We start from the raw sequence: 25,198 nt of genomic DNA, 5'->3' as shown, positions 1-25,198 counted from the left end.
GTGGAGGGCAACAAAAATTATTAGCGAGCTGGAGCATATGACTTATGAGGAGAGGCTGAAGAAACTGGGGTTATTTAGTCTGCAGAAGAGAAGAATGAGGTGGGATTTGATAGCTGCTTTCAACTACCTGAATGGGGGTTCCAGAGAGGATGACTCTAGACTGTTCTCAGTGGTAGCACATGACAGAACAAGGAGTAGTAGTCTCAAGTTGCAGTGGGGGAGATTTAGGTTGGATATTAGGAAAAACTTTTTCACTAGGAGGGTGGTGAAGCTCTAGAATGGATTACCTAGGGAGGCGGTGGAATCTTCTTCCTTAGAGGTTTTTAAGATCAGGCTTGACAAAGCCCTGGCTGGGATGATGTAGTTGGGGATTGGTCCTGCTTTGAGCAGGGGGCTGGACTAGATGACCTCCTGAGGTCCCTTCCAACCCTGATATTCTATGATTCATGCCCTTTGCTTGGCACGAAGAACTTGCATTTGGCCCTGTTAGAGATAGGGGAAAGGGAAGAGGGGGTCTGCCACAGGGCATCAGTGATTTTGCAAACCCCTTCATGAAGGGGTAGAGCCACCCTGGCAGGAGCTGAGGACATCAAACAGAGTCTGAGGGCTCTTACAATTCCTCTGACTGACCCCCTAGATTAGAAGCAACCCTCTTCAAAAGTTCCTAGTACACTTTGGCGTCATCCCTAGGAACTGGGTGAGGGGGGCCCATGATAGCCTCATCCAGCATTGATGAGGATGATGCCGGTGCTGCAGGTAACCTCCACATCTATCGGTGGTTCCAGCAGCTTGCTCCCCTGGGTCCTTCTGGACCTGTGGGGACTTACCCCCCTGAAGTCTCGAGCACCGGCGTGGGATAGGATACCAAGGCCACTGGCCTCTCTGAGGCTCCCAGTATTGATCGGGCAGCCTGGGAAGGTTGGGTGAATCCTCAAGGGTTCCACAGATACCATGGCACTGGACAGTGCACTTAGGGTCATGGGATTCAGTGCCGATAATGGAGTCAACACTGCCAGTACCAGGGTTTGCCCTGCAGTCAGGGTACCTTGCTTTGAGCCCGGGATACCAGCAGAGTGGTCAGTATCGGGAGACCAGGATCACGCTGAGCAGTGGCTCTTGTCCAATCGGTGCCGGCTGCTGTGTCCCGAAGCCGAGCTGTCCAAGTGAGACTTACTTGGTCAGGTTCCTGTGGACCAACAGTGTTCAGTGGATCTGTGGCAGAGACCCAGCGATCCACGCCTCACGCTACTTGACCAGTACTGGGATGTCGAATGGACTGGGATCCACTATGGGCCAGTTGCTGGGAGGATTATCCTAAGTAGGGCAACCTCCTTCTTGGAGACAGGCGAGGACAGCCCAGCAATCAGCGGTCGCTGGTGTCCAATCAGTCCCGGGATCAGTACCAGGCCCTTGGAGACAGTCGGGGCCAGTCCCGGAGTTCTTGCTAGGTGTCGCATGCCTCAGAGGGTCTTCACCAATCTACCAGTGAGGTACACCTTGAGTCCCTCTATTGGTGCCCCCAGTGTGGGAACCGAAGAGGGCTCCGCTCAGCATGCCTCTCCAGTCCTGAGGCGTGACAACTGTGGGCAGGTGAACGCTGGCAGGACATCCCTCTCGATGGGGATCAGTACCACTAAGGCAGGGACACACACAAAGGTCCCAACTTGGGTTTTCCCCAAGACAGGGGTATTGCAGGAGCAGTGTGGATGGCACTGGGACCGTCAGGATCTCTTAAGCCACTCGAAATTGGGCATCAACGGCACCTGAAGCTGGCTAGGGCCTGCACTACTATCTGGGGTCACAGGTGAAGCATGGGATGGACCGGACCACTCGAATTGAGCTGGAGCCCAAGTTCCCACTGGGGATGTTGAGCTGCCGGGCATGGGTCATGGTTAACTCTCAGCCCTCTCCTTTCCCCTATGGGAAGTAGGAGATCTTCCCCTCTCAGTCTTTTTTGGCTTCTTCACCGGAGCCATGGAGGGGGACTGATGCCAGCTCATGGTTGGTGCTGGTGGAGCACTGTGCACCGAGGCCACTGTGCTCGGTGCAGAATGGGACCACTGTTCCAGTGCCAGAGTGAGTGCTGACTCCATCAGGAGTGCTTTCAGATGGATATCATGCTCCTTCTTCATCCTAGGTTTGAAGGACTTGCAGATATGGCACTTGTCACTTATGCGCCCTTTGCCCAAGCACCTTAGGCAGCTGATATGTGGATCACTGATGGACATAGCCATTTGCAGCGATCACAGGGCTTAAAGCCTGGGGACCAGGGCATGCCCCATCCCCTGGCTGAGTCCTGTTCGGGACTAATGAAGAGTTGACAACTACTAATAAGGATAACTAAGAACTACTAACTATATGCAAATTGCATATAGTTTGCAAGAACTGAGAATGAAACAACAACGTTAGCCAAAGCAGCAGACATTCCAGCGCCATCACTGTCGGCAAGGAGGAACTGAGGGTGGGGGGCACCGGTGGTGCCCCTTATACTGCGCCATGGGGGCACCACTCCAGAGGGCTCCAGAGCTGGTCCCCTACGGATACTGCGAAGGGAAAAACTTCCGGCACCAGTGCATATGGCAAGCACACACATATCTAATATGGAATGGACATGAGCAAGCACTCAAATAACTATCTATGCCTAGTCTGACTTGGGGCTCCTAAGGACGAAGACTGCAGCATACTCACAAGGAAGATACTCTCAGCTGCCTGGTCATGCTAGAAAACACAACATGGTGTCAGAAGTCACCACATTCTGCAAGCTGTGGCTACTTTTGTCAGGAAAATGGTGGATTTGTAAATTCTGTAAACTGCTACACACAGAAAAGAAATGCAATCCACAGACCAGCAGGAGTCAAACACAAGGTACAGAGTACTGAAATACAGAGAGTACACAAACACAAAACCAAAAATAAAGCAATTAAACTAGAAAATAGTATTTAAAAAATCTGAACGTGGAGGGTTGCAAGCCATTCTGACCTTTATGTTTTAATTGGTAATCTTGCTGAGAATTCAAAGAGACAGGAACAAAGCTACCACTTCTGTATGAAAGCTTCAAAAGCAAATAAAAAAAAAGAGGATGACATAAGTAGCCATTTTACTGCACAGAGTGGGAGAAGAGGCTCTTAAAGTTTAACACAGTGTCTTACAGCAGCCAACTGAAAATGCTCCCACTTTAGATGAGGTATTAACAATGCTTAGGAACTACTGTAACTCTAAGAAACACATGATGGCTAATGATACCAGTTCTGGTCTCACGCACACGTAGGAAAAGAGTAAATAGGTAAGTATGTCACAGAGCTGAGGCAAAAAACAAGAAATTGAGAGTCTGAAAATGGCATGTTCAGAGACAAAATTGAGTTCAGTGTCACTGATAAAAGGACAAAAGTAAAGGTTGAAGCAGCTCATTTTAACTTGCAAAAAGTAAGATTTGCAGAGCCTCACGAACCACAAAGAAACAAAGAGAGATCATGTGTGGGTGGCATACTGACAAGCTGATCCAGGCTCTTTCACAAAAGAGTATTCAGAGCAGCACGGTCAAGGCCTAGCCACTTTTTAGGGCAAAGCAGACACACCAAAGCTCACACAAAGAAACTGAGCACACTTTGTGGAAAGATACACCCACGCAGAGTCTGCCCAGCTTTTGGAGTAGCATATCTCAGACATGGAAAATTAAATTACTATTCATCCACGTTATCATAGCAAACTTACACAAAAGACCAAGCCACAAATCTCTGGCTGAAACAGAATGTGAACAATCTCATCTGGTAGATACAAGTATCCACACTCCACAGAATCTTAGTATTCTACACTGTATACGAGGAATGTACTTAATGTTCAACCTTAATACTGGGGCAGAAGCTAAGGCTTTACCAGTTCACCTTTTCAAAAAGATACCAGGTCTCATCCAGATAAAACTGTCTGATGCTGCACTTATATGGCAGTTCCAGAATAGACTCTGAACAGGGCACTCTAACAGCAGCAACAAACAAGAACAAGCTCAAACCTCAGTTCATTACCACTAAGGGATAGCATTCCCAGGTCACATATATGTTGTATGTATGTGAGCTGGGAATCAACGTATAGTGCAAGCTCAATGAACTAGCACAAGTATAAATAGTAGCATAACCACAGCAGCATGGGTAGCAATGGCACAGATTAGTACTTACCCCATAGAGGTTCAGGTGAGTTTATACTCAGAATGGCTAAGCCGTGTCACCCCTGCCCATGCTACCGTGGCTACGCTATGTTTATAATCGCACAAGCTCTCATTGAGTTAGCGTAAGTATGTGTACATGAGCTGGGAATACCATACCACCACTTGTAGGCAGAGAAGCTTGCATACAGCCACACCTAATACACGGAATAGGTATGCTGCACACCAAGGCACCCAGCACTGAATTGACTCTGCAATATCTAGCAGTATTCACAGGAACAAGAGAGTTCTGTGGGAAGCATCACATATATAAAACCCCATCAGTCACCCCTATCATACACAGCTGCAGAAATACACCTTTCATAGTAACACACGCAAGATGCACTCAGGCAGTTAGAAAAGGAAAGGGTCATACCCAAAGTGAACACACCCACTCCATGGATTAACGAGTTAGTGATAACTGAAGAAAAATAGCAGGATTAGGATTTGTTTGCATCCCAGAGACCTGAATAAGGCTATACTGGGCCAGTATTATTCCAGTTCCACACAAGCAGATGTTCAGTGCCAACAAGCTCGTAAAAGCATATTCACTACACTAGATAAGAAAGATGGATATTGGGAAGTTACATTAGCTAAAGAGTCATCTCAATGGTTCCCTTTCAGTACACCATGGCACAGATACAAGTTTCTCCATCTACCTTTTGGAATAAGAGGCAACTAGTCAAGTATTTCAACAAAAGAACAGTGATACATATGGAGCTATTTCAGGAGTCCATATAATAGCAGATGACATGATAATAGCAGCATCAACTCAAGCAGAACATGATCAGATACTGAAGAAACTGAAGGCAAGTCTCAGAGGGCTCACAGCTCATTAAAGCAGCTTCAGGAAATACAGAAGAAATACTATGACTGGACAGAAAATCCACTATCTGTGTTCCATTACTGAGATCTGTTATGCACTGAAACAAAACAAGGATGGTAATCAGAAAGTGTTGCGGCCACAGGTCCAGAGCCATTGTCATAACACACTGAGATATCTACAGAAGAAACGTACAGATGTAAGAGAAAGCACCTAGACACCTGACTGTACCATACCAAAAACGGATACACAACAGACATCTAAATCAGAAGAATCATATGAGCAGCAATTGGTAACTGTACAAGACGACCAGAAATCAGAATAAAAACCAACATCTTCTGAGAAACAGGCTGCATCAGAAAATAAATTCACAAGAAGTGGACATTAGGTGCCCATGCCAGTGCAATACTGGGACTTGTGTGATAATTATATACAAGAACTATATGAGCAGAAAAAGCCAATGGTAAAGGCTAAGATCCAACAGGGTAAGTATTAACTTCTAATCTGTATGGATGAAGATAAAGCAGCAAGCGGTCAGCAGTGCTGTAAGAGTCTCCTCATGCCTCAGGTCTGGTGCTGAGGCCATTGTTTGAGAAGTTGTTTTTTGGAAGAATTTTAAGAATTAAGAAAGGGAGATGTGGTATATTGTGATACTGTCTCTTTAATACTAGCCATGCATCATCACCAGAGAGCCTTTGAGTGTAAGGGGTCTCACATCATCACATAATCATAAAAATGTAGCACTAGAAGGGACTTTGATAGGCCATCTAGTCCAGGAGTTCTCAACCTTTTTTTCTTTCTTTGTCACCCCACCCCACCCGCCCCGCCAACATGCTATAAAAACTCCACAGCCCACTTGTGCCACAACTGTTTTTCTGCACAAAAAACTAGGGCCAGCATTAGGGGGATAGCAAGCAGGAAAATTATCCCATGACCCATGACACAGGGGGCCTTGCGAATATAATTTGCTCAGGCTTTGGCTTCAGCCCCAGGTGGCGGGACTTGGAGCCCTGGGCTTCAGCCCCAGGTGGTGGAGCTTTGGCTTTCTGCCCTAGGCCCCTGCAGGTCTAATGACAGCCCTACTTGGCAGACCCCTGAAACCTTCTCATGGCCCCCAGACTCCTGGTTGAGAACCACTGATCTAGTCCAATCCCCTGCATTGACGCAGAACTAAGTATTATCTAGACCATCCCTGACAGGTGTTTGTCTAACCTGTTCTTAAAAATCTCCCTAAGTAATTTGTTCTAGTGTCTAACTACCCTGACAGTTAGGAGGTTGTTCCTAATGTCTAATCTAAATCTCCCTTTCTGCAATTTACTTCTTTTCCTGTCCTCAGTGGATAAGAGGAACAATTTATCATCCTGCTTTTTATAACAACCTTTTAAGTACTTAAAGACTATTATGTTTGCTCAGTCTTCTCTGCTCCAGACTGAACAAAACCATTTTTTTCAATCTTTCCTTGTATGTAATGTTTTCTAGATCTTTAATCTTTTTTTTTGCTCTCCTCCAGACTTTCTCCAATTTGTCTACCTCTTTCCCAAAGTGTGGTGCCCACAACTGGGCACAGTACTCCATTTGAGGCCTTATCAGTGGTGAGTAGAGTTGAAGAATTATTTCCCCTGTCTTGTTTACAACACTCCTGCTAATAAATCCTAAAATGATGTTCACTTTTTCCCCCAACAGTATTACACTGTTGACTCATTTAGTTTGTGATCCACTACAACCCCCAGATCCTTTTCTGCAGTACTCCTTCCTGAGCAGCCATTTCACATTTTGTGTTTTTGCAATTGATTATTCCTTCTTAAGCATAATACTTTGCATCTGTTCTTATTGAATTTCACCCTATTTATTTCAGACCACTTCTCTAGTTAGTCAAGATCATTTTGAATTCTAATCCTGTCCTCCAAAGCACTTGAAAGCCCTCCCAACTTGGCATCATCCACAAACTTTATAAGCATACTTTCTATGCCATTACCAAATCATTTATGAACATATTGAATAGATTAAGACCCAGAACAGATCCCCACTGTGGGACCCAACTCAGTATGCCCTTCTACAGCTAATCTGTGAACCACTGATACCTGCTCTCTGAATACAGTTTTCCAACCAGTCGTGCATCCACTTTATAGTACATTCATCTAGACTATATTTCCCTAGTTTATGACAATGTCATGTGAGACAGTAACAAAACCCTCACTAAAGTTGAGATATATCACACTTACTGCTTCCTTCCATCCACAAGGCTTGTTACTCTAACAAAGAAGGGTATTCGGTTGTTTTGACATGATTTGTTCTTGACAAATCCATGCTGACTGCTACTTATCACCTTATCTTCTATGATGTAGGCACACTCAGGGGTCTGCATGTTCAGAGTCTGTATGTATCTAATAAGTTAGATTCCAACTTTGATCTCACTCAAGGTTTCTGCAGTACAGAGGCAGCAGTATACTCAAGGAAGATGTTATTGGCTGCCTGACCAACCTAGAAAGCACTATACTTTTGGCTAGAACCCTCTCACACACCTAGTTCACTGTTTTCCCTTACTGGGGAAACTGTGGTACAGCTAAGACCACAGCTGACAGTGAGAAAACTGAGGCAGTTCAGGAGTACTGCATAATATGGGATTCCTACCCATGCATGGGAAGGATATATAGGAAGCGGCCATGAGGCTGCTACCTATACTAGAGGACCCTTTTCAGAAGGTGGCCATGGACACTGAGGGACATCTTAGTCAAGGGACTCTGATTCACAGTCCACACGGAAGTGAAGCAGAGAGAGGAATCTGTCCATGGGGAAGGAACATAAAATTATCCCAGAGAGGTGAGATGGTTTCCTCATATACAGACAACACAGAGGTGGAAACAGACACCTGCAGAGGGTGTGCCAAACTTGGGGAGGGATACCAGGGTACACCTAGTCAAGGGACCCTCCATCAAACCCCACACAAAAGTAGGGCAAAGAGAGGAATAAGTCCCTTACTGCTTTAAGACCAGCTTTGCAGGGGGCCTGGGACCACCTAAACTATCAGGAGGGTGCTTCCTACACCACCCCAAAGGGAGGCACTACTATCACTTAAAGTTAGATAGTGATGGACAAGAGAGGTGATTCTGAAGTATAAACCAGGTCAGAGTCCATGTTGGCAACTGCCAGGTCTTCAAGCCAGGTCTCAAAGTATGAGAAGGGCAGAATTTGAGAGCTGGTGCTGGGAGCTAGCAAAGACCCCATCCAGGCACAGCAAGACCTCCCTGGAACCTTGGTTCTTAACCAATTCTGTCTTAGTGCAAAGCAACCAGCACCATGAACGTTCAGGTATATTCTGTGTGGGGGGGGTGGGGGATGGAATTTACTCAATGTGGGGCAAATCCTCTGTAAATCTGAGACTACAGGTTGAGGTTGTGCCAAATCTTTAGACGCTGGGCTTGGCCTGTGAAAATAATTTGGCCCTAATATAAGGATGGTAAACTGGGCTGGCATCATAGGTAAATTTGGGTCATTATTGAGCAGCATATTTTGCATGGGGATATCAGACTTTCAGAACCCTAAGAGCAGGTTTTAATTAGGTGACAGGAGAGGTGGTTTGTATCAGAACAACAAAGAGTCAGTAAAGGAGGATTTACAAAGGGCTCCAGAGTTTAAGGACCTACAAAGTAGGGAGCCCTCTGACACCCTGACCCTCAGAATTCCAAAAAACACTTAAGGGATGACAAAGTGAGTCATAACTACTGCCAGAGTGAGGGAAGGCTGGGACTGGATTGCTCAGTCAAAGCAGTACAGATTTGAATACTGTAGAGGCTGTTGGTGCAAGTTTCCTCACAGGGAGGGGAGTTACCTTAGAAAAGAAAATTTAAGTTCATGGTGATGTTAAAAAGTGCATGTTGTTAGGTGAATTGGGATCCCATTCATTCAGGATTGGAGGAATTATATCTACGGGATAGTAGCCCAATGAATAATGCCCATGGTGGCATTCGAATACATACAAAGCTAAGGAGGGCCAGTCGGGGAAAATAATCCAGGTGTGTGTGTGTGTGTATGTATATATATATATATATATATATATATATATATATATATATGGTAAATTCTTATTTATCCCTTCATCCTGGATCAAGTGAAAGGTCATATGAGAAGGTGATGATATATGGGCACAATACTGTTTATCTGACCCACAGACGAGTGGACAATTCCTCTTGGAAGTTCAGTTCCTGGGCCTCAGCAGTGAGGCTGCTCCGTTCAGGATAGACAGTCATGCATGCTCTGGGGGCACGGGAACAGATCAGGACAGTGAGTGTTCGGATCTGTATGCAAAGTATTATGCATTGCAGCCACAGACAGGCAGTCAATTCACTTGGAGCGACTCACAGTTGAGCCTTCATGGTGAGGTGATTCTGAGTTGATATGGCAGGAGGGGCATGCTCTGGAACCAGCTGATGCCCCTCTTACACTCCTTGACCACCAGGAAGTAGCCACTTGAAATCCTTATTGTACACCGAACAAAAACTACTTGGGATTTTGTAAGGGGTTGGCTTAATCAAAGCAAAAAACAGATTTAGGGCTGATCCCGGACCTTTCCCCAAGTGTGATAGTAAAATACTTTACAAGGGAAGGATATGGCAAGGACCTGCTTGGCCTGCATGATGCAGGCAAAGGACCTCTGCCATTATGTTTGTACAGTGCCTACCACAATGGATACCCATTCTTGGTTGGTCTTTAAGCACTACTGTAATAAAAATGATTAATAAGAAAAATATGGGTGATTTGGCAAGTGGTTAAATTTGTTTGCGATTATATTTGGTACCTGAATTATTCAAGGGAGATGGTGAAAGAATCTTCTAGAGAATCCTCTCTGAGGAGCAGATATATTTTTGAAGGAGAAAGGAAACTGAACTATCTGGGAACACAACTGGAGCGTGGAGGGAAGTCAGTCAAATTAATATCCAGTACCTTCTTGTGGCAGATGTCCACTGCCTGGAGCTAGAATTCAGGATGTGACGGAGTGTCTGCTGAGACTGAACAAGCTCACGGAACTCTATCCTACTTCTCCACGTGGGCACTAATGATACATCCAAGAATGACCTTGAACTTCTCACTGCAAACTATGTACCTCTGGGAAGAAGGATAAAGGAGTTTGAGGCACAAGTCATGTTCTCATCCATCCTCCTTTTTGAAGGAAAAGGCCTAGATAGGGACCATCGAATTGTGGAATGCGTGGATACACAGGAGGTAACAGAGAGAGGGCTTTGGATTCTTTGACCACGGGAGGTTTTCCAGGAAGAAGGATTGCTAAGAAGAGATGGGGTCCATCTAAGGGAGAGGGGGAAGAGCATCTTCGCAGGCAGACTTGCTAACCTAGTGAGAAGGACTTTAAACTAGGTTTGCCAGGGGGTGGAGACCTAAGCCCTGAGGTAAGTGGGGAAATGGAATACTGGGAGGAAACACAAGGAGGAGGGAGCAACAGGGGTGACCTCCTGATTCATACTGAGAAAGTAGGGCAATCAGCTAGTTATCTTAGGTGCCTGTAGACTAACGCAAGAAGCCTGGGAAACCAGCAGGAAGAATTGGAAGTCCTGGCACAGTCAATGAATATGATGTGATTGCAATAACAGACTTGGTAGGATAACTCACATGACTGGAGCACTGTCATGGATGGGTATAAACCGTGCAGGAAGGGCAGGCGGGGGAGAAAAGGTGGAGGAGTTGCACTGTATGTAAGAGAGCAGTATGATTGCTCAGAGCTCCAGTGTGAAACTGGAGAAAAATCCGTTGAGAGTTTCTGAATTAAGTTTAGAGGCGAGAGCAACAAAGGTGATGCCGTGGTGGGCGTCTGCGACCACAAGACCATAAGGATGAGGTAGACGAGGCTTTCTTTAGACAACTAACAGAAATTTCCAGATCACATGCCCTGGTTCTCATGGGGGATTTCTATCACCCTGACATCTACTGGGAGAACAATACAGCAGTGCACAGACAATCCAAAAAGTTTTTGGAGAGTGTTGGGGACAACTTCTGCTGGAGGAATTAACTAGGGGACATACTCCTCTTGACCTGCTGCTCACAAACAGGGAAGAATTTAGTTTAGTTTTAGTTGGGGTTGGTCCTGCTTTGAACAGGGGGTTGGACTAGACCTCCTGAGGGCTCTTCCAACCCTCATCTTATATGATTCTATGAATTGGTAGGGGAAATAGAAGTGGATGGCTACCTGGGCAGCAGTGACCATGAGATGGTCGAGTTCAGGATCCTGACAAAGGAAGAAAGGAGAGCAGCAGAATACGGACCCTGGACTTCAGAAAAGCAGACTCCCTGGACTCCCTCAGGGAACTGACGGGCAGAATCTCCTAGGAGAGTAATATGAGGGGGAAAAGGAGTCCAGGAGAACTGGCTGTATTTTAAAGAAGGCTTATTGAGGGTGCAGGATCAAACCATCCTGACGTGCAGAAAAAATAGCAAATATGGCAGGTGACCAGTTTGGCCTAGAGAAATCTTCAGTGAGCTTAAACATAAAAAGGAACCTTACAAGAAGTGAAAACTTGGACAGATGACTGGGGAGGAGTATAAAAATATTGCTTGAGCATGCAGGGGTATAATTAGGAAGGCCAAAGCAGAGTTGGAGTTGCAGCTACCAAGGGATGTGAAAGGTAACAAGAAGGGTTTCTACAGGTATGTTCACAACAAAAAAGGTGGTCAGGGAAAGTGTGGGAACCTTGCTGACTGTGGGAGGCAACCTAGTGACAGAGGATGTGGAAAAAGCTGAAGTACGCAATGTTTTTGCCTCAGTCTTTTCAGACAAGGCCAGATCCCAGACTGCTGCACTGGGCAGCACAGTATGGGGAGGAGGTGAGCAGCCCTCAGTGGTGAAAGAATAGGTCAAGGACTATTTAGAAAAGCTGGACATGCACAAGTCCAAGGGGCCGGATGCAATGCATCCGAGGGTGCTCAGGGAGCTGGCTGATGTGATTGCAGAGCATTGGCCATTATCTTTGAAAACTATGGTGATTGGGGGAAGTCCCGGACGACTGTAAAAAGGCAAATATAGTGCCCATCTTTTAAAAAGGGAAGAAAGAGAATCCGGGGAACTACAGACCGGTCAGCCTCAACCCAGTCCCCGGAAAAAATCATGGAGCAGTTCCTCCAGAAATCAGTTTTGAAGCACTTGGAGAGAGGAAGGTGATCAGGAACAGTCAACATGGATTCACCAAGAGCAAGTCATGCCTGACCAACCTGATTTCCTTCTATGATAACTGGCTCTGTGGATATGGGGAAAGCAGTGGATGTGATATACCTTGACTTTAGCAAAGCTTTTGATATGGTCTCCCACAGTATTCTTGCCAGCAAGTTAAAGTAGCATGGATCTGATGAATGGACTATAAGGTAGATAGAAACTGCCTAGATTGTCGGGCTCAATGGGTAGCGATCAATGTCTCGATGTCTTGTTGACAGCCGTTATCAAGCAGAGTGTTGCTCCTGGGGCTGATTTTGTTCAACATAATCATTAATGATCTGGATGATGGGATGGATTGTACCCTCAGCAAGTTCATGGGTGACACTAAGCTGCGGGAAGAGGTAGATACACCGGAGGGTAGGGATAAGGTCCGGAGTGGAAGCTTATGCTCAAATAAATTTGTAAGTCTCTAAGGTGCCACAAGTAGTCCTTTTCTTTTTGCGAATACAGATTAACGGCTGCTACTCTGAAACTAGACAAATTGGAGGATCGGGCCAAAAGAAATCTGATGGGGTTCAACAAGGACAAGTCCAGAGTCCTGCATTTAGGATGGAAGAATCCCATGCACTGCTACAGGCTGGGAACCGACTGGCTAAGCAGCAGTTCGGCAGAAAAGGACCTGGGGACTGCAGTGGACGGGAATCTGGATATAAGTCAGCAGTGTGCCCTTGTTCCCAAGAAGGCTAACAGCATATTGGGCTGTATTAGTAGGAGCCTTGCCAGCAGATCAAGGGAAGTGATTATTCACCTCTATTCAGAACTTGGCAGGCCACATCTGGAGTAGTGTGTCCAGTTTTGGGCCCCCCACTACAGAAAGGATGTGAACAAATTGGAGAAAGTCCACCAGAGTGCAGCGAAAATGATTAGGGAGCTGGAGCACAACTTATGAGGAAAGGCTGAGGGAACTGGGCTTATTTAGTTTGCAGAAGAGAAGAGTGAGGGGGGATTTGATAGCAGCCCTTAACTAACTGAAGGGGGCTTCCAAAGAGGATGGAGGTAGGCTATTCTCAGAAGTGGCAGATGACAGAACAAGGAGCAATGGTATCAAGTTGCAGTAGGGGAAATCTAAGAACATAATAATGGCCATCGTGGGTCAGACCAAAGGTCCACCCAACCCAGTAGCCTGTCTACCGACAGTGGCCAATGCCAGGTGCTCCAGAGGGAGTGAACCTAACAAATAATGATAAAGTGATCTCTCTCCTGCCATCCATCTCCACCCTCTGACAAACAGAGGCTAGGGACACCATTCCTTACCCACCCTGGCTAATAGCCATTAAGGGACTTAACCTCCATGAGTTTATCTAGTTCTTTTTTAAACGCTGTTATAGTCCTAGCCTTCACAACCTCATCAGGCAAGAAGTTCCACAGGTTGACTGTGCGCTGTGTGAAGAAGAACTTCCTTTTATTTGTTTTAAACCTGCTACCCATTAATTTCACTTGGTGGCCCCTAGTTCTTATATTATGGGAACAAGCAAATACCTTTTCCTTATTCACTTTCTCCACACCACTCATGATTTTCTATACCTCCATCATATCCCTGCTTAGTCTCCTCTTTTCCAAGCTGAAAAGTCCTAGCTTCTTTAATCTCTCCTCATATGGGACCCATTCCAAACCCCTAATTATTTTAGTTGCCCTTCTCTGAACCTTTCCTAATGCCAGTATATCTTTTTTGAGATGAGGACACCACATCTGTATGTAGTATTCAAGATGGGGGCATACCATGGATTTATATAAGGGCAATAAGATATTCGCCATCTTATTCTCTGTCCCTTTTTTAATGATTCCTAACATCCCGTTTGCTTTTTTGACTGCGGCTGCACACTGCATGGACGTCTTCAGAGAACTATCCACAATGACTCCAAGATCTCTTTCCTGATTAGTTGTAACTAAATTAGCCCCTATCATATTGTATGTAAAATTGGGGTTATTTTTCCCAATGTGCATTAATTTACATTTATCCACATTAAATTTCATTTTCCATTTTGTTGCCCAATCACTTTGTTTTGTGAGATCTTTTTGAAATTCTTCACAGTCTGCTTTGGTCTTAGTTATCTTGAGCAGTTTAGTATCATCTGCAAACTTTGCCACCTCACTGTTTACCCCTTTCTCCGGATCATTTATGAATAAGTTGACTAGGATTGGTCCTAGGACTCACCCTTGGGGAACACCACTAGTTACCCCTCTCCATTCTGAAAATTTACCATTTATTCCTACCCTTTGTTCCCGGTCTTTAAACCAGTCCTCAATCCATGAAAGGATCTTCCCTCTTATCCCATGACAACTTAATTTCCATAAGAGCCTTTGGTTAGGGATCTTGTCAAAGGCTTTCTGGAAATGTAAGTACACTATGTCCACTGGATCCAGGTTTGATATTATGAAAAACTATTTCACTAGGAGGGTGGTGAAGCACTGGAATGGGTTACCTAGAGAGATGGTGTAATCTCCATCTCTGGAGGTTTTTAAAGCTCGGCTTGACAAAGCCCTGCCTGGGATGATTTAGTTGGGGTTGGTCCTGCTTTGAACAGGGGGTTGGACTAGATGACCTCCTGAGGTCCCTTCCAACCCTAACCTTCTATGATTCTAAGTTCTCATTCTACAGAGGTTCCAGTTCCCTTATAAATTGGAACTAGAAGTGGATTTAAGGGAAGGCATCCACTGAAGAATCTGAGGAATGGGGCTGGGTCTCCTAATGTCTAGTACAGCAAGAAGACAACCCCATTTCCATAGACTCTTAACCCAGCAATGATGACCTGCACTCTGAGTTATTATTAGATAGTTTCCAGATAAGTTAATAAAGTTGCGGTCTGATTAACCACATTCCTTTTATCTTGTGTTTCTTCCTGCCTGTGAAGGACACTGACTTTCTTGTATGCCCATATGAAGAACCTGAAGGGATAATAAATATATAAAATTAAAGTTTTCTTTTTAACTCATGATAAAATCCACTGGTTTTATTAATATCTTCAGTAAGAGATGACAGAAGAAACAGAGGACCACATCACCACCCTGCAGATATCCTAGGTAAGGACTTGGGCTCGGAACATCACTGAGGAGGCCTGCGCTCTTGTGGAATGTGCTGTTAGTGCAGGAGCTGGTACTTTTGCCAACTCATAGCATTCCCGGATACAAGACGTGATCCACAATGAAATCCTCTGTGACCAAGTAGGACACCCGCCCCCGCAACAGACTCAGGGCACATGAGCTCCATCGGGTTTCACCATGAAGCTTCCAAGTTGTGAGGTGAAGAGACTTGAGGTCAGAATGATGAAGCCAACAGCAGTCTTGGGTGATCAGGTCCAGAACCAGGAATAATGAGATTGGAGTGTCCACTGACAGCTCCTGGAGCATGGTGAACCAGAGCTGGTGAGGCCAGGCCAGTGACTGCTGCCTTGTCCCTGTGGATTTTGAGCAGCATCTTATGGACGAGTGGAAACAAAGCGAACACATACAACAGATGGTCCATTCAAGGGAGGAGAAACGCGCCTGCAAGAGAGCCCAGGCTGTGATTACGGAAGGAACAGAATCAAGATCATTTTCTGTTTCTCTGAGTGGTGAACAGCTCAATTTGGGGAACTCCCTACTTCTGGAAGATGTTGTGGACTACGTCCGGGTGGATAGGCCACTCGTAATTGTGGAAGGATCTACTGAGGTAGTCTGCCAACTCGTTCTGAGAAACCTGGGAGGTAAGCCACTTCCAGGAGAATAGAGTGGGCTATGCAGAAGACCCACAGCTTGAGGGCTTCCTAACATAGAGAAGATGAACAAGACCCACCTTTCTTGTTGATGTAAAACATCACAGTCATGTTCTCAGTCATGACACCCATGCACTTCCCTCACAATTGGGCTTGGAAAGTTTGACATGCCCATCAGACCGCTCTCAACTCCTTGATGTTGTGTGAAAGCTTGTCCTGCAACCAGAAACCTTGAGTCTGTAGTTCTCCCAGGTGAGCGTCCCATCCTAGTGCCGATACATCTGTCACCAGGGATAGAGTGGGCTTGTTGAATGGGATTCCCCCACATACATCCTGAGGGTTGAGCCACCAATGTAGAGACTCGAGAACCGGCACAGGAACGGTGACCACCTTGTCCAGGCTGTCATGCCCCGGACAGTAGGCCAAGGCCAGCCAAGCTTGGAGAGGCCTGAGCCTCAGCCTCGTGTGCCGTACCACATATGTACATGCCGCCATGTGGCAGAGGAGCCTTAAGGAACCCCTTGCTGTGGTAGTAGGGTACCATCTGAGGCTTTGTATGATGTCTGTTATTGACAGAAAATGAGCCTCTGGCAGTGATGCCCTGGCCTGGCCTGAGTCCAATACTGCTCTGATAAACTCGATCCTCTGTGTCGGGGATAGGGTTGATCTGTGCTTGTTGAGTGGGAGATCAAACCCGTCAAAAGTGGACCTTACAAAGCTGACCTCTCTCTCCACTTGGTCCCTGGAACGTCCCCTGAGCAGCCAGTCACTGAGGTACGGTTTTACCTGCACCTGCCTCAGGTGTAGAAAGGCAGCTACGACCAACATGCACTTGGGGAACTGTTGAAAGGCCAAAGGGGAGGACTGTGAATTGGTAATGGTTGTAGTTGATCACGAACCTGAGGAATCATCTGTGGGCAGGAATTATAGAGATGTGGAAGTATGTGTCCTTGAGGTCGAGGGTGGCATACCAGTCTCCCAGATCCAGAGAGGAAATAATTGCAGTTAGAGAAATCATGCAGAACCTCAACTTTTTCATGAACCTGTTGAGGCCTTGCAGGTCGAGGATGGGTTTGAGACCCCCCTTGGTTTTGGGGATTAGGAAATAATGGGAATAGAATCCCTTGCCTCTTAGCTCTTGAGGAATCTCCTCCTGTGCTCCTGTGGTGAGGAGCATTTGGACCTCCTGTATGAGGAGATGCATGGTCCCTGAAGAGGGACGGGGAAAATGGGTGGGAGGGAGGGGAGGAGCAGAATTGCAGAGGATATCCCACTTCCATGTGAAGGACCTAGTGGTCTGACGTAATCTGTGTCACAGAGATTAAGCACTGTAGAAGTGGGACAGATGGTTGAGAAAGCAGGGAGAAGGGTCCGTTTTGCTGGCTGGTGCATCGCTCCCAGGCCCACCTTCAAAAGGCCTGCTGAGAGCCCTCTTGTCGAGCCCTGGCCCTGGCTGGGTGGAGAAGGAGGAGGGCTTGCACCTGCCACTCTTGCCCCGCTTCCTGGAGAAGTCTGGGCCGAGAGGGATAGAAACGCTGCAGCGGATGGGGCTTAAAATGGCAGGGTTATGCATGCCCAACGATTTTATAGTTGCCTGTGAATCTTTTAGGCTGTGAAGCATGGAGTCTGTTTGCTTCACAAATAGGCCCATGCCATCAAAAGGCAGGTCCTGAATAGTTTATTTGACTTTGTGGGGAAGTCCGGATGCCTGCAGCCAGGAACTCCTCCTCATGGCTATGCCAGAGGGCAACATCCGTGCGGCTGAGTACACAGCATCCAGTGAGGCCTGTAAAGAGGTCCGTGCCACTGACTTGCCCTCCTCCACTATGACCACAAATTCTGCCCTAGAATGAGACAGCACAAGCTCCTTAAATTTCATCATGGAGTCCCATTAATTAAAATTGTATGTGCTGAAGATTGCCATCCTCAAGTGGAGCCCTCCAGTCAAGTAGACCTTCTGGCCAAAAAGGTCCATCTTTTTGGAGTCTTTTGACTTGGGAGTCGGGCCCTGTTGCCCCCATCTCGCTCTCTCGTTTATTGCCACCAACACTAACAAGCAGGGCTGCAGGTGAGAGAATAAGTGCTTGTACCCTTTAGAGGGTACAAAATGCTTCCTCCCACCCCCTTTAGCTGTCGTGGGGATGGAAGAAGAAGTTTGCCATGGAGATTTTGTGGTGGTTGAATGGTTTTTATAAAGGGCAGTACTACCCTGGATGGCCCTTTGGGGGCTAAAATATCAACCATCAGGGCCTCTGACTCAACCACCTTCTCAGTCTTGAGCCCCATATTGTGGGCAATCCTGCATAGCACGTCCTGGGGTGCTCTGCTATCAGTAGGGGGGTGGCCTGAAGTAGAAAGACCCTGCAACTGGTTGGTCTGCAACTGTGCAGCCTTGGGTCTGTTCATATCTGAAGAAATTACTTCTCATTTTGATGCAAAGACAAATCTCTTCCTCAACATCAAGCCATTCCCCATCCATCGTACTCTGCATCCCAAAAAGGACTAGATTTGAACTAGTCATCCTTCCTTCACTTGAGCATTCCTACAAGTTTTTGTTCCCCAAATGACTGCATGTAGTTTTATTAGATACGTCCACATAAATATCAATGTTACTTATGGTTACTTGTCTAATGTGCCCTCCTCTGTACCTGATTTATTGAATATTGTAACTTTTTTTTCTATTTTATAAACTTACAGAAAGTCAAGACAGATAGGAAACAACTTTAAAACTTCCCTTTTATATTTGTCCAAACTATGCAGAAGATTTAAACATATAGTAATATTTGATACATTGATCAGTAAGGAAAACTATAAAAAATACATTATTTTCAGATATTGTATAGGAGCTGTCTTTTTGTTTGTTTGTGTTTGTTTGGTGGGTGTGGCGGGATGTGGGGGACCCGCATACCTGGTGAAATTATATGTACATTGCTGAATGTTCTATAACTTAAACAGCTTTTGTGGTTTAAAAACAATAGAAGCAGACAGTAAAATGGGAAGATACAATGTACAAGACAATGAACTAAGTAATGCAGAGAATTTGAGAACACTGTGGATCTTTCACTAACACTGAGGCTATTTCTCCTATTCATATATTTACTGTCTTCTATCTTTTCCCATTCCAACTAAGGCTACCTATTTTGAGCAAACACCCAAACTGATTTCCTCTTCCTTATAATGAAACAACCCATGTTTTCATCACCCAGATGAAGCACCTGTTTAAACTGAATAAAAATAAATTTAAAATACTAACTGCTATAATAAAACCATCACCATTATTTATCTCCGAGATAGTACTACTAATCCATAGTGCTTTACAAAGGAGTCATTTTCTTCATAGCAGAGATAGGGAAATGGAGTAAAGATTTCTCCTTCCATTTTCGGCATTCATTGTTAGCATACTATTAGGAACTAGTGCTTACATTTCATCTTAATGGGACCTGTTTGGGGGTGGAGCAGGCATTTTTCTTTTTAGAGATACTTTATCTATCATCAACACCTTAAAGAAGCCTATAATAAATGTGTAAAAAGCAGTGCTTAGAGCTCAGCAAATTTCTCTCATAAGGTCATAGAACTATGAAAATCAGTGAAGCCTTAAATGTCTCTAGTGAGAAAATATTACACTACAAAGGCACATCCCCAAATTGTCCTGATAGGAAATAATTTCTTTACAAATTCTTAAAACACAGTACATTTTGTTTTATGGTTGATCTAAAAAGCATATTGCTTGCATTGTTGTATTTCAACTGTTAAGAAATAAATAGCATAGACAATCTTAGAGAAGTTTCTAACAAAAGTAAAATTTATTAAAATCTGGAAATGCTGGCAAAAAAGAGCTTCAACTACTAATTTGTATTTTACAATTAACTATTTATAAGGAAACCAAAATAAAATCATACATACGAGTTACTTACCAATAGAGATAGGGCTTATCCTTATCTACATTAATATTGTTTAATGGATCCATACGAAACCAGGTGTTAAGAGTAAACCCATTTTGGTAAGGCCACTTAGCAATAGGAGGTAACGCAATTGCCTACAAAAAAGGAAACAGTAAAAATTAATAAAGTAAGTATGTGGATTTACAGTGTTTAATCAAACAACTCTTTTGAAAGGACCCACAAAAATGGCAACCACTGCACTATAAATGCTTTAATGTTTAATTACTCTTATGAGATTTTCTTGTTTTCAGTTCTCCAACTACATACATTATATCGACGAAGGAATTGAGGAGATATTAATAAAATCAATTAAATTATATACTGAATACATTACAGAAGGGATAGCATTCTGAGTAGAAAATGCCAGGGAGTAAATTACTTTTATAAGTGTTAAAACACAAAATTCAACGTCTGAAAATTGCAAAATCCATTTAAATGCCAGGAGCACATTATTCATGCTCAATAACAAGACAAAAGATTCAATGAGTTACAATTTAAAAAAAAATGCCCTCTAATCATTTAACAACATTATACTGCTGTTTCCCTGGCCTTTGAATTGATGTAATAGAGTGAAGAAGTGGAGAAGTTTAATAACTGACTCTGATGATAAAATTAAATAAATGTTAGAGAGTGGCCTGTGTGGAAATCAAAGGATGTGATTTAATGCCGTGCCACGGATGCTGGTGTTTATGAAAAATTGTTTGATTTTCTAGGCTGTGGCTGACTGAAGACTTTGGCTTGTTGTATAGAGATAATTATACAAGATATAAACCCCTTCTTTTCTCAGTATGGTACCCATAACTAAAGTATATTACTTTAATGACTTTTCGGAATTAAATGTTTATGATACTACAGATTATTATGGCAAAGCCCCGATTATGAGTGCTTTCTTCAAACAAAATATAGCATAGTTCTAGATAAAAGAAATTAAGGAACATCAGCCTTCTCTACACACAATATTTTCTCACTTTTTGTACTATATAAAAGTATATAGAAGGAAATATTTTTCAAGGTAATTAGGTGAGTTTAATTCAAAGACCAATGAGTACCTTTTTCAGTTCTAGCAAGGTCATTTTAAGGAGTACCTTAGTCAATCAAACTAGAATAACCAGGATTCCCTGAGCAGGGAAAAATTAATACATTTCAATAATTTAACAGAGAAAGTTAGTATTTGTGGTATCCTAATTAGGGAGTACAGAAATGGGCAGCAACTTGATGGACTGCTTAAAAACAGAATAAGTTAATCACACATGACACTTCTACTGGGAAAGATTTAGAACTGCCACAACTCCAACATAAGCTAGTGCGTAATAAACTCAGTTTGCATAGGGGATTGTAATTTATTTCCCTGTTTTGAGGGGATGGAGGAGGAAGATTTGATACTATGAGCAATAAGTGAATACAAGCAAAGTGTTCTAATCAGACAGAGTGGTGTGAAATTGTACAGAGCTCCTCGGGGAAGGGAGTGTTTCTTCTTGTGTATCCAGAAAGCCACTACTATACACAAATACAGAATAATACTTGTTATTTATATAGCATCAAAAAGCATGCTATGTGCACACCTCTCAAATGTTCTCCATTTTGAGGGGTGTCACTCTTTTTAGTCCCGAATATACCACAAAAGTTTAATTCTATTGTTGAAAATTCACAAATTCATAGAAATATAGGGGTGTAGGGGACTTCAAGAAGTCATCAAGCCCAGCCCCCTGAGCTGAGGCATGACCAGATATACCCAGACAATCCCTGACAGGTGTTTGTCTAACCAGTTCTTAGAAACTTCCAATTCCACAACCTCTGTGGGAAGCCTATTCCAATGCTTAACTATTCTTGCAGAGTTTGAATTTTTTTTCTAATATCTAACTTAAATCTCCTTTGCTGCAGACGATGGTCATTGCTTCTTGTCCTACTTCAGTGGACATGGAGAACAATTGCTCACCATCGTCTTTATAAAAGTGCTTAACACATTTGAAGACTTATGAGGTTCTCTCTCATGACTGAACATGCCCCCCCCTTTTTTTAACCTTTCCTCATAGGTCAGGTTTTCTAAATCTTTCATCATTTTAGTAGCTCTCCTCTGGACTCTTTCTATTTTGTCCACATCTTTCTTAAAATGTGGATCCCAGAACTGAATACAGTACTTCAGCTGAGGCCCCACCAGTGCCAAGTAGAGCAGGACAATTACCTTCCACATCTTACAGACAACACTCCTGCTAATACATCCCAGAACGATAGAGGAGATTACTTGTAACTGGAGAATCGTCAAGATGTATGGTCCTTATCTGTTTTCCACTGTGGGGTTATGTATTGTGACAAAGTCAGGCCAGATGTCTGCAAGAAGGTGCTGGAAGGCAGATGTGTTAGCCCTAGAACTTTAAAGGCGCTCTTCCCTACTAGCTGAGACAGGGTTACCTCAGGTCAATTAGGGACAACCGAATCCAATTAAAGGCTGCCTGAGGCCTTTTAAAACCCCTCCTCTGGTGAGAGAAAGGGGGAAGAGAGAGAGAGACAGACAAGCTGCTGCCAGGCTAGTGGCAGCAGGGAAATAAGCTGCTCCAGGGTGATGGCTGAGCTCCTTGCCATAGGGGAAACAGCCAAACCTGACTGCTTGCGAGGGGAAAGACTGAAATCCCAGGGCAACCAAGAGGAGGCAGCGACAGGTATCCCCTTGGGTTTTTTTGTTCACAAGATTGTTTCCTTTTTGTTTGGTGAAGGATCACCCTTAAGCCAATCCTGAGGCCTACCCTGAAAATATGACCAAGAGAGCACAGAAGGGGGAAGGCAAGCCCTGCCCTGAGTGGGGCTGATTACTCCAGACCCGCCATCCCCAGAAGGGGAAGTGCTAAGTCTAGCGAGACGAAGGAGATGCCTTGCCACAGTATGGGCATCATGCACCCAGAGACGGAGAATTTGAACATAGTATCTGTTGGTCTGCGCATGTGCCCTAGCTCACCTCATGCCTCTGACCGACAGGATAATGGACTGACTCTTTCCAGTTCCTTCTCTACCGCAAGTCAGATAAGATCTGAAGCAGAGGAGAAGGGCAGGTAGCACAATACAGACAGGAACCACTCCTCTCAAAGAACCTCCAGTTACAGATAAGTAAACTTTTCTTCAAGTGATGGTCCCTATTGTATTCCACTGCAGCTGATTGACAAGGATATCTAAGGAGGAAGAGGATGCAAGGATGTAGACAATAAGGCTGAGTACCACAACCAAATGAGGCATCAGCAGAAGAGTCCTGTACCAAGGCATAATATCTGGTAAATTTGTGAATGGAGCTCCACGTGGCTGCTTTACAGATGTCCAGGAGGAGTATCTCCTGAAGAGACGCCATAGTTGTTACTTGCACTCTGATGGAATGAGCTCTTACCACATTGGGGAGGTAGGGAAAGGTCTGAAAGCTGACAGAGTAGAATGCAGGCAGAGATCCATTTGGAGATTCTCCAGGTGGAGATGGCATGGTCTCTGACTCTTTCTGCTATAGTGATGAACAGCTTCAGGAATTTCCTGATTCGTCTTAATCTCTGTATGTGGAAAACCAAGGCCCACTGAACATCAAGGGAGTGGAGTCTTACTTTCTGTGCAGAAGCATGCAGTTTTGGGAAGAACACAGATAAGTGAATCAATTAGTGTTGGTGAAATTCTAAGCTACTTTAGGGGTGAATTTGGAGTGCAGATGTAAAGAAACCTCATTTTTATGGAAGATAGGGTGTGAAGAATCTGTCATTGCTCCAAGTTCGCCAACCCTTCTCGCTCAGGTGATGGCTACAAGAAAAGCGACATTCATGGAGAGACATGAAGCAAGTAGCTAAAGGCTCAAAGAGGGAGTTTTGTGAGTACAGACAGAACAAGGTTCAGTTCCCATTGGGGTGTAGGCTTCTGAACAGGTGGGAAAATTCTTATTAGGCCTTTCCACAATATTGGTCAGTGGATATGCAAAGACCAAGTAGCTTTGAGAAAGTGGATGGTACGTGCTGATCGCCACTAAGTGAACTTGCAAGGAGCTGCTAGACAAACCTGATCTCTTTAAAGATTGGATATAGTCCAAGACAGGCAGAATATCCATAGTCTGTGGGAGAATTCCTCTTTGTTGGGCCCAAGAAGAGATGCATCCTGGAGGTTGGGAGTAGTCAAGGATGATGGTACCAACAGAACACGGTTCAGTACTGGACTTATTGTGGCTCTGGGACTTAGGATGTACTAAGTCCTCATGGGCTGAGCTGCAAGGCTTGCTTACAGCTGAATCTGACTTCTTTGAAGTGGACTTTGAGGAAGACTTAATATCATGCTTATGAGAGTGTTTCCTAGCTTCCTGCCATGGCATCTGTGGGGGTAGATACTCCCACACCAGAGCTTGACTTCACAGCAGGAGGTACAGTCCTTGATTAATCAGGCCAATGCACAGGGGGTGGGAATTTCCCCAGCCTGGGTTCAGTTGAAGTCTCATGGCCTTCTCCATGAGGTATTTGCAGAGACGAAGTCCCTACCTTTCTCGGGTATGGCTGGGGAACAATTGGCTGATACTCCACCTTGACACAATGAGAGCTTTCCCAAGGGAGTACAGGCAGCTCTGGTGGTAGTCGTTGATCGAGAAGGATTGCAGGCAAGAAGCAAGAAGTCCTGAGCAAGGTCTGGTACCCAAATGGAGTATGGGTGGGGAAGGGTGTCTGGAGACTAATCTATTTTTAAAGAATAAAATTATTAAAACTATTTACAAACTAGAATATTTTTATTTTGTCGGATGAAGTTGAAGCTGTGGACACTGAAGATTCTGACCCAGACCATGTGGCACTGAGAAGGAACTGGAGAAGCAGCCAGTCTGCCCATCCGTTTAACCCCTCAGTCAAAGGCACCAGGTGAGCCAGTGCCCATGCGCAGACCAGTGGATGCTACTTTCCAATTCTCTGCCTCAGGGCACTATGGTACACATGTATAAACCCACAGTAGAAAACAACAGGGACCATCACTCAAAGAAGAGCTAGCCTTTTTCCATCAAATTATTTCCATCAGAAATAAAGAAATTTATTAGTACCAAAAGAATAAATCCCACACCATATATAGGTTCCCCATAGGAATAAGTTTTGTGTGTCTAATTTTGGAGTCTGTCATACACTGTGCCCACTTTGGAGCAGTGGCAAGCTGAGAGTAAAGGCTATGTGTTTTACATTTATATAATAAGACAGGTGTGTGTCCTGAAGAGTTTACAACCTGAATGAGCAGTCCTCTGAATACTCCCATGCATTGGGCTTATTCTCTGAAGCCTATTGACTCTTAAGTAAGTCCGTATTGTCCCTAAATAAGACAATATGATACATGCAGAATTAAGATTTT

At 44.5% G+C, this 25,198-nt stretch overlaps 1 protein-coding gene across 5 annotated transcripts in view; it reads right to left on the bottom strand.

Moving 5' to 3' along the window:
* Window positions 1-25,198, bottom strand: part of NBEA (neurobeachin) — an 858,254-nt gene that overhangs the window by 676,976 nt on the left and 156,080 nt on the right. For all 5 annotated transcript variants that reach the window (XM_048847621.2, XM_048847613.2, XM_048847638.2 and 2 more), the window contains exon 5: window positions 19,841-19,962. In XM_048847621.2, the coding sequence (XP_048703578.1) occupies window positions 19,841-19,962 (122 nt within the window). The remainder of the gene's footprint in view (window positions 1-19,840; window positions 19,963-25,198) is intronic.

Source organism: Caretta caretta, chromosome 1 (genome assembly GCF_965140235.1).
Source record: "Caretta caretta isolate rCarCar2 chromosome 1, rCarCar1.hap1, whole genome shotgun sequence".
Taxonomy (NCBI): domain Eukaryota; kingdom Metazoa; phylum Chordata; order Testudines; family Cheloniidae; genus Caretta; species Caretta caretta.
This window is presented reverse-complemented; position numbering and strand designations above follow the sequence as displayed.